Source organism: Tachysurus fulvidraco, chromosome 18 (genome assembly GCF_022655615.1).
Source record: "Tachysurus fulvidraco isolate hzauxx_2018 chromosome 18, HZAU_PFXX_2.0, whole genome shotgun sequence".
In the NCBI taxonomy this organism is placed as follows: domain Eukaryota; kingdom Metazoa; phylum Chordata; class Actinopteri; order Siluriformes; family Bagridae; genus Tachysurus; species Tachysurus fulvidraco.
In genome coordinates, this window is record NC_062535.1 from 14,964,648 (window position 1) to 14,974,070 (window position 9,423).

General features: G+C 38.0%; 1 protein-coding gene across 2 annotated transcripts in view; it reads right to left on the reverse strand.

Annotated features, from left to right (window-relative positions):
• Window positions 1-8,357: 8,357 nt before the first annotated feature.
• Window positions 8,358-9,423, reverse strand: part of klf5a (Kruppel-like factor 5a) — a 6,881-nt gene continuing 5,815 nt past the window's right edge. For both annotated transcript variants that reach the window (XM_027179033.2, XM_027179032.2), the window contains one exon: window positions 8,358-8,681. In XM_027179033.2, coding sequence (XP_027034834.1) covers window positions 8,503-8,681 — 179 coding nt within the window. In that variant the 3' untranslated portion in view covers window positions 8,358-8,502. The remainder of the gene's footprint in view (window positions 8,682-9,423) is intronic.

Sequence of the window (9,423 nt, forward strand, 5' to 3'; positions counted from 1 at the left end):
CTCCATAAGCCAGTAGCTGGTCCGGCTTGCGAACATAGAGGGAAGGCAAAGTGGATCCAAATAAGTGTAATAACTATCATTTGATAACTGTTACAAATCCAGCCTGTTAATAAATACGGAAAGTTGAATATCCAGTTAAGCAATGATGTCTGCAACTTGCCCTGGAAATGGTTGTTTGTTTCATCAAAAAAAAAATTCATTTCATGACCGAGCCTGCGGTTTGTTTGTTTTTTGGTTCTGGGTTGTTGTTTTTTTAAAAGTAGGACAAGCGCAATCACTATTCTGTTGAAAAGAACAATTGTAATTGAAAGTGAAGCTTCATTCTTATCACTCAATACATCATCGTTAAAAGCTCTTAAGGTGACAGTAGATGCTTTCTTAACTGTGCGGCTAAAAGTAAAGGAATGATAGTGTAAAAACAATAATAATTACATGTTGTAGTGTGTTGATATTTATTTGGATGGTTGACAATAATGTGCCCATCCTTTACTGTCAATTGCGAATTAGCATTATTTTATATCAGCGATTGCAAAGTAACAGCACCGGGAGAGCGGCGTTTAATGTTGTGTTACAGAAGAAGTGAGCAAAAGAGCATTCAGGAGGCTTAAATAGCACGGTGTAAAGCCAGTGTGCGTGTCCAACATCAACTCACTAGATCAAATCATGATCAAATTTTCATTATTCCCTTTGTGCAGTCTACAAGCCGCTCAACGGTGCACAAATTCTTTTGACAACTTTCGGGGTCGTGCTTTTGTCCTGTTGTGGCAAAGCACTGCTCCTATGTATTGATCAAACTGGGCCAGGTTATGAGAAAGTGCAACGAGTCTCACTCGAAAGCCAGGGAGTGGGGAGAAGAGTTAGGGGCCTTCAACTTTAGAGCAATAATGTTCACCCTGGGGGTCTGGAGCTGTGTTGTACGGAAAGGGGGAGGACGAAGGGATGAAAAAAAAAATGAGAGGGAGGAAAAAGAGAAGACCTGTAGGAGGAATGCCCATGAGCAACCTTGAAGAACCTCCTGATAAATTCCAATGGAGCCTCCATTGTTTGCCTGCTTTTGACATCTGAAGTCTATTAGGGACAGGGGCCGAGGTTCGTCCTGAGAATCAAACCAAGAACATATGAGAAATTCCCCGTCTTGTTCGGAGCAATGAAAGCATTTATTTTCCTTTGCCGTGTTTCCTGATCTCATATCAAAAGGAGTATTGTTTCTCTGCTCACAGGGGTTCCTCAACGTTTTGGCAGCTTGTAATTCGGTTGCACCCCGAGAGAGTACCGATGTCTCATAAAGCAAACAGTGCAATCAGCAAACAACGTCCGTCCGCAAGAGAATGAAAAACACCAAGAGTCCCAGAACCTATAGACGGGGGCTCGGAGGAAAGATCATTCCAAGATCTTAATGAGAATCAAATGGAACTCGAAGATGCAAGTTCCTGTTTCAAATTGGAAATGATGAGGCTGATGGGTTGAACAACTCGCATTAACAGTTTTGGGATATTGGGAGATGGTGGATTTTTTAAATCACGTGTCATAAATCCATGTGGACCGCACAACCGATGGCCGGTGCAATACAGCCGTAGTTGGCTGGGGAAAAAAACACAAATCTGTGAAGAAATTAAAAAAAAAAACTCCCTTCAGATGAGCTCAGACTATGTTAATGCTTCTGTTTAGTGCTGTTAAAGTAGATAAAGTAGAGTCTGGATATTAAATATGCAGATAATACACTTTGATTAGCCTTTAATTCCTGGGGAAGCTGCACTACAATTGGAGGTTGTGAATACAACCATTTTGTAACAGATTCAGTTCTGTTCTAAAAATGTTAATGATTCTAGTATAATTGTACTCTATGATAGGAAAATCTGAAATAGGCGTATGTTCAGGTTATAGCATACCGCTATAGATAATACGGTACATAAGATAAGACTTGTTCCTTGGTGTGTGCTTTAATGAATATTGCGAAAATGAGCCGGTTGTCCTGGGCCACTCGACAGCCGTTATGTCGATATATAAACGGATCCGAATACAATATTAACTTTGAACTAATACCATGGGAAATGGAGCTAAATTAAGAGAATCTGAATACAGGGACAGACTCAGACACTGGATTACTGTACACCCCTATTTCAGAGGTATAATATCCAAGCACAGAATGCAGATGCACTGATGAGGTATTAGTGAGTTATGAAATCATGAAACGCATCACATTTGGCACTCATTAGCAAGTGAAGGACATGGCATCGCTTAGAAACTTTGCACATTGAACAGTGCCTACAGACTTGTGGTTATATAGGTATATGTACTCAAGTTTTACCAGTGGCCCAATGTCCCAGAGGCTCATGCAGGAAGGCTTCTTCCCTGTTCCCAAGTAGTTCCACGATGAACCAAATCATCTAATGTTCAACTTCATTCAATTGATTCGTCACACATTACACACAATTCTGCAACTAGACCCCAGACTCATGGCTTATGACCCCTAAATGGGATACTGGTAGCCTTTAGCCAGGTTACATGCTAGTGGAACCTGGAAAAACTCCTGAATGTAACAGCACATTGGATCTGCATGCCCTTCGGTCGAGAACGTTTTATGAATTCACCATGGGTCCTTCAAAGCCTAGTGTAGAAACTCTCCCTTGTGTTGAAGCTTTTCTTTATGAGCCCTCGCAAGATACTGAACAACAACGGGTATTTTTAAAAGCTGTTTTTTGGGATGTGGTAACTTAGTGGTGTTGGACTACATCTAGGAAGGGTATGAGCTTGAATCCCAGGTCCACCAAGCTGCCACTGCTGGGTCCCTGAGCAAGGACCTTAACCCTCAATAAAGCTGTATAAAATGAGATGGAAATAAAAGTAAGTCACTCTGGATATGGGCCTTTACCAAATGCCGTAAATATACTGTAGGTTTTGGCTAATATAACAAAAAAGAGCTACATGTAGCGTGGTGTAAGAGTACAATTTCTCATCAGTTCATAGTTGGGGTGAAATAGAAAGCTAGTTATGTAACTGTTTTTCATTTTGAACTGATCTGTTGAGAAGCTTCCAGGTGAAGATAGCTATATGACAGAAGGATTTATTGCAAATACTGCGTCATAGATTACTTTGTTACTCTTTTGGAACATCTCGGCATGCGTGCATGCATGGACAGGAAGGCATCCGTGTGATTCTCACTGCCTCTGGCCGTTATCCAGGGTTCATGGAACCACAGTTACACAAATACCGTTTCCTTTTACCTGTGAACCTTTAAAAAGTTACACAAGTAGCGAGATTTATCCTCTTTCTTTTGTCAACCATTGGATCAGATATGTACACCGCCATGGTGTAAGTAATTTATACAGCGCATCCATTTCTACTCTGGTGGTTGCTTTGTCATGGCCTTTTGCTGTTTTTTCCCCCTCATACTTAAGAAACAAACAATGAGAAACGATTAAAAAAAAAAAAAGTCAGCATTGATTAATTAAAAGCTCCATATCATGAGCAGCATCATTCATTTCAGAGGATGTAAACATGCAGAAGACGGTGAATTCGGATATCGACCAGTTCTTCTGTTCAGACATGCCTGATCAATCCTGATTCCCTATTTCTGGTTGGAGTCTTATTACTAAGAAAGCACTATTTGCTGCTAAAATGACCTCCAACACGGAGCCTGGAGAAATCGCCGTTGATGGTACCACTTGGAAACCATGAAGACGGCTTTAGGGCTGCGATTGATACGATCGATTTTACGCAATCAGTGAACAAAATGAAACTAGAATGAATTTCCTGTTCATGTAAATGCACTTTGGTTCGCATGTTAGAGAAGAGGAATAACTTCTAATCACACACTCTGCTGTCACCCAGATGAAGATGGCTTCCCTTTCGAGTCTCTCATGGTTTCTTCCTTGTGTCGTCTCAGAGAGTTTTTTCCTCAGCACCGTCATTAGGGATAAATTTATATCCTGAATTAATATATTTCTGTAAACCTGCTTTGTCAGAAGGTCCGTTGTTATTACATCCTTAATACAAACTGAATTGAATTGTTTACAGTGTAAACGTACAGAAATAGATTTACTCTCAGGTCAACAAATCAATAAATACTTCCACTATATATTTTAAATATATTTTTAAGTATATTCAAATATACGACTTACGACTTATTTGTTTCGGAGGACTCGTTTGCGTTTTGCGTTCTCGTGATGTTTTTTTTTCCTCCCCTTTTAAATCGGTTTCCTCTCAGATGCTGGTTTTGTAAACAAAGTTCAGAAAGTCTGTCCTTGTTTGACCGTGTAGCTGAAAGCCTAAACCGGTGGAAATGCCGTCCCACAGAAACCTTTGTTTCTGCTGATCATCAGATATAGGAACACTCAAAAAATAAGAAGTCTTATTAGCAGGTACGATAGGCTTCATCTCATGTTTAATGTCTTGTGTTTTAATCTATATACGATTAAATTCTTGAGTATAGAGTTTTTTTGTTGTTGTTTTTTTCTTTTTTACAAAAAGTAAAAAGTGAAATATTAGTAATTATATATAGTACTTAATAAAATAAAATACAATACAATACAAAAATAATTAGAATTATAATACTACTACTACTACTACTACTACTACTACTACTACTACTAATAATAATAATAGTTGTTGTTGTTGTTGTTGTTAGTAGTAGTAGTAGTAGTAGTATTGTTGTTATTATTATTATTATTATTATTATTATTATTATTATTGCAGCAATTCTATATCTGTTTTATTCCCCATATTAATATAAAGTATATTTAATATTTATAAAGTATATCTCATTTATATATATATATTAGAATATCAAAAACTATCAGTATAAAAAGTCATATTTTGAAATGTGAAACTGATAATTGGTCATTTTTTACAAGGGAAAGAAAAAAAATCTTGACCAAATTTACTGAATGCAGTCAGGCTTTCCTTTTTACAGCATTACAAGAAACCAAATCTAAGATTATTAATCCACAAAATTTTCCCACACATTTTAATGACACATATCACAACTCGTTCTACTGGTGGATTTCTTCGTTATTGAATGTCTTTGTCGTGACTCACTCCACATGGGTGTTTATTATACAACTTATGAAACTTATGAAAGTAAACACTCAGGACTTTAAGAATTTGTAGTGTTTTATAACTATTTCTGTTTGTATCTAGACCCCTAGAGACGATATGTTCATAAAAAAAGTTCCAAATAAACAAAAAATGGTCTGTTTGTTCAGAAACATCTCAAATTTAAAGGTGTTTATCTTCAACCACTAAAATTCAGTCTCACACTGTAAAACACACGTCTCACACTGAAAGACAAAAGAGTCCTGACTCATTATAGATCAGACTTGTGGAGATAAAATTATTTGTTTGTTTAAACTGAATGAAAGTCTCTAATAAGTCCATTTCCAGAAGTCTGGTATAGTAATAAAAAGAGTTAAACAGAACCAAAAATCTATATCAGGTAATATATTGTGTATATACTGTGTGTGTGTGTGTGTGTGTGTGTGTGTGTGTGTGTGTGTGTGTGTGTGTGTGTGTGTGTGTGTGTGTGTACTATGTGAACAGACTGTGGTCTTTTTGTCCCGGTGTACAGAAGGCAGATCAGTTTAAGAGATGTAAAAAACCACAAAACGTGAAAATGTCACTGATTTTTTTTATTATTATTATTTATTTATTAGTTTTTGTTTCATTCAGTTGGCAAAAAAAACAACTTTTGTCAATTTGAAGACAATGAATTTAGAAATATCATCTGAGAATCTATAAAATAGGTACAAAATAAAAAAAAAATAATAATTGACACACCACAAAAATGCAGTTATATGTTGGTGCCCCTCAATTTCATTAAAAAAAAAAAGGCAACAAAATAAATCAACGAATCAAATAATATTTACAATAAAATGAAGAATATTTACAATAAGGTAGTTTAGTTACATAAAGAAAAAAACAAAAAACAAAACAAACAAACAAACAAAAAAAAAGTCCCATTTGTCAAATTTCGCTTCATGAAGCCTACGAAATAAATAAGTTATTCTTTTTTTATACAGGAAGAACAAGATAGCCCTCTTTATCGAGAAATTATATAGGCTGCAGTCGTGGGTAACCGAATCGCTGCCAAGAGTAAACATTTTTTTTTGTATTGTTGTTCTAAAAACTTGTTGAGAGAAAGAAAACCCCAGAAGGCACTTGAAGATGAAATACGTTCCTGTGGTGGAACTCGGACAGAACAGTCTGTGTGGTCTTATACATTCAAGCTAATGCACCAGTAACAGTAAGAACAAAATGGTCGGCATGCTCGCGTGTGTGTGTGTGCGTGTGTGTGTGTGTGTGTGTAGGTCTGTACAAATCATCCAGCTGTCTGAATCACTTTAATATCCCTCTCGTTCCATTTATACTCGCCGTTCAATAATTCAGCTCGTAATTGCAGCTCAGTAGCAGTACATTATTATCCCTTTCTTTCAGAAGCTATAAATACGTCAGCTCACAGTCGGGGAGAGAGAGAGAGAGAGAGAGAGAGAGAGAGAGAGAGAGAGAGAGAGAGAGAGAGAGAGAGAGAGAGAAAGAGAGAGAGAGACAGACAGAGACAGACACAGAGAGAGAGAGAGAGACAGACAGAGAGAGAGAGAGACAGACAGACAGAGAGAGAGAAAGAGAGAGAGAGAAAGAGAGAAAGAGAGAGAGACAGACAGAGACAGACAGAGAGAGAGACAGACAGAGAGAGACAGACAGACAGACAGGGAGAGAGAGAGAGAGAGAGAGAGAGAGAGAGAGAGAGAGAGAGAGAGAGAGAGAGAGAGAGAGAGTGTCTCGGACTAAACAATGTGATTTATATCCAGTTTAAACAGTACTTGATCCAGTGATAATTGAACACATTTCCAGTTCGATTCGAGTGCAAAACAAAACAAAACAAATACATTTTGTTCTGTAATTCTGGCTAAAACAGAAGGGTCTGTGGAAATCGGCATTAGATGAGAAGTCGGAGAAAATGAGGAGAAAGGGGATTTTTATGTATGTATTTGAATATGAATATGTTCACGCTGCCAGGGAAAAGCTTTTAAACATCTGGAACAACTGCTAGTGTCCAGATGTGGGTTGTAATAAGATAAATAAGAGGAAGGATAAATAAGTGCTTTAGTTATTACACAAAGGGCAAATCGGTGTGAGCTCAGAGTTTGGTCCAAGTTTATAATAATAATAATTATTATTATTATAATGATTATAATAATAATAATAACATTAATAATTATTATTATAATGATGATAAAGGTTATGCCTAAAAATAATGTCTTTTCAATTTGTTAAACTTCAGTGTCAAAGATAACAAAAGAAGGGAAAAAAAGGTTTTAATAATAGAGAAATAAAGAATTGTTATTGCACACTGAATTTATTTGTTTACTATTTTCTGGCTGTCAAACGTCCGCAACTCATTTTGTTTAAATAAAAAGATGTTTTAAAAAAATCTGTGTTTCTCCAGTTCACTCGCTCATCTGTTTCAAGTGTAACTGTGAATCCGCCATAAATACAGCCTTCAGAAGCTTTTGAGAGAGAGACAGAGAGAGAGAGAGAGCGCGAGAGAGACAGCGAGAGAAAGAGAGACAGAGAGAGAGACATACAGAGACAGCGCGAGAGAGAGAGAGAGAGACAGAGAGAGAGACAGAGAGAGAAACATACAGAGACAGACATACAGAGAGAGAGACCGAGAGAGAGAGACAGAGAGAGAGACATACAGAGAGAGAGAGAGACAGAGAGATATCATTACTATATGAGTGCCAGCGAGTGAATGCAGCTGTTTCTTTTTGCTTTATAAAACTTACAGCTGTCGATCGTGTTGTTGAAGTTAAACAGGTAAGTAAAAGCAGCCTGTTGGAGTTTCACACATCCAGAGATCCAGGTTTACGTACGGCTTCAAAGCAACAGGATTGGAGCTTAATGTGTGTGTGTGTGTGTATGTGTGTGTGTGTGTGTGTGTGTGTGTGTGTTGAGGCTGGTTTAAAAACAGAAAGAAAGTAAAAAAAAAGACATGTAATGAAGGCCATGTTGTATCAGTAAAGTCAGGAGCTCAGAGCTTGTTCAAACACGAGAAAGCAAAAAGGTTCACCTTCATACTGAAGGCTCGTCCTAGTACACGTGTGTGTGTGTGTGTGTGTGTGTGTGTGTGTGTGTGTGTGTATGTATGTGTGTGTTGTTTTAGTGTCTTTCTGATGAACACAGCAGTGTATGTGGGTGTAGAGATTAAATGTGATTGTCATTGTGTGTGTGTGTGTGTGTACATATGTGCATGAGTATGTATTTGTAAGTATATGTGTGTGTGTATGTATGTGCGTGTGTGTTTGAGTGTGTGCATGTTAGGGTCTGTGTGTGTGTGTGTGTGTGTGTGTGTGTGTAAATGTGTATGAGTATGTATTTGTAAGTATATGTGTGTGTGTGTGTATGTGTGCGAGTGTGTGTGTGTGAATGAGTGAGTGAGTAAGTACAGTAATTCCCTCTATAAATGTGTGTGTGTGTGTGTTAGCGGTGTTCAGCGTGTAGTGATCAGTTCTGGTGCCTCTTCATGTGCAGAGCGAGGTGGTCGGAGCGAGAGAAGCTGCGGCTGCACACTGCACACTGGAAGGGCTTTGCGCCCGTGTGTTTGCGGAAGTGGCGCGTGAGCTCGTCAGAACGAGCGAATCTCCAGTCACACCCTTCCCATGTGCACCTGTATGGCTTCTCGCCTAGAACAACAAGGAGAGGGGGGAAAAAAACAGAACACGAAACAATAAACATCAGATTCAGCGAAAAACAAAAATTCCATGAGTCCATACAAACAACAGAGAACAATCCCTTCTTCTTTTTTACCTTTTTTTTCTTTTTTCACTACATACAATTTAAAAAATGTGATCAGAGGTCATGTTAGTTCCTCTTGTTTTTGTTCCTTGTCAGTAAAGCACACTGAATAACACCTGTACACACAATGCCAAAAACCTCCAGCTTCAAATCCAACCTTAGAGATCAATCTTTAAAAAAGAAAAACAAAAAAAAAAAAACACAGCTATGCAGCGCTTGTCAAGATCAAATGCGAAGTCTGTCGAAGGAAACGACAGCCACGACTGCACTGTTTGTCTTTCCCAAGCGTTTTAAAGCCAGTTCTGCGAAAACCAAACAAAGCATCTTCTTTCTGAAACGGACCTCGTTTGATAATCTGCTTCATTTTTTTTTTTTTTTTTTTAAATGCCACGCAGGTAAAGAATGAGACTTGGCCTAGAAATGCAGTGTGAGCCTTGACAGGTTTATCCAGGCCGTGATGAAAACAGCTCGGAACGATTTTCATCACGTTCGGAGAAAAGAAGACGACGGCGAGGAGGAAGAAGAATGCTGATGATAGAGTAGATAAAGAGATGATACGTAACCTAAGCCTGATTCTATTTATTTATTTATTTATTTTACCTCGGAGCCGAGTGCTACGTTCGGGAGACA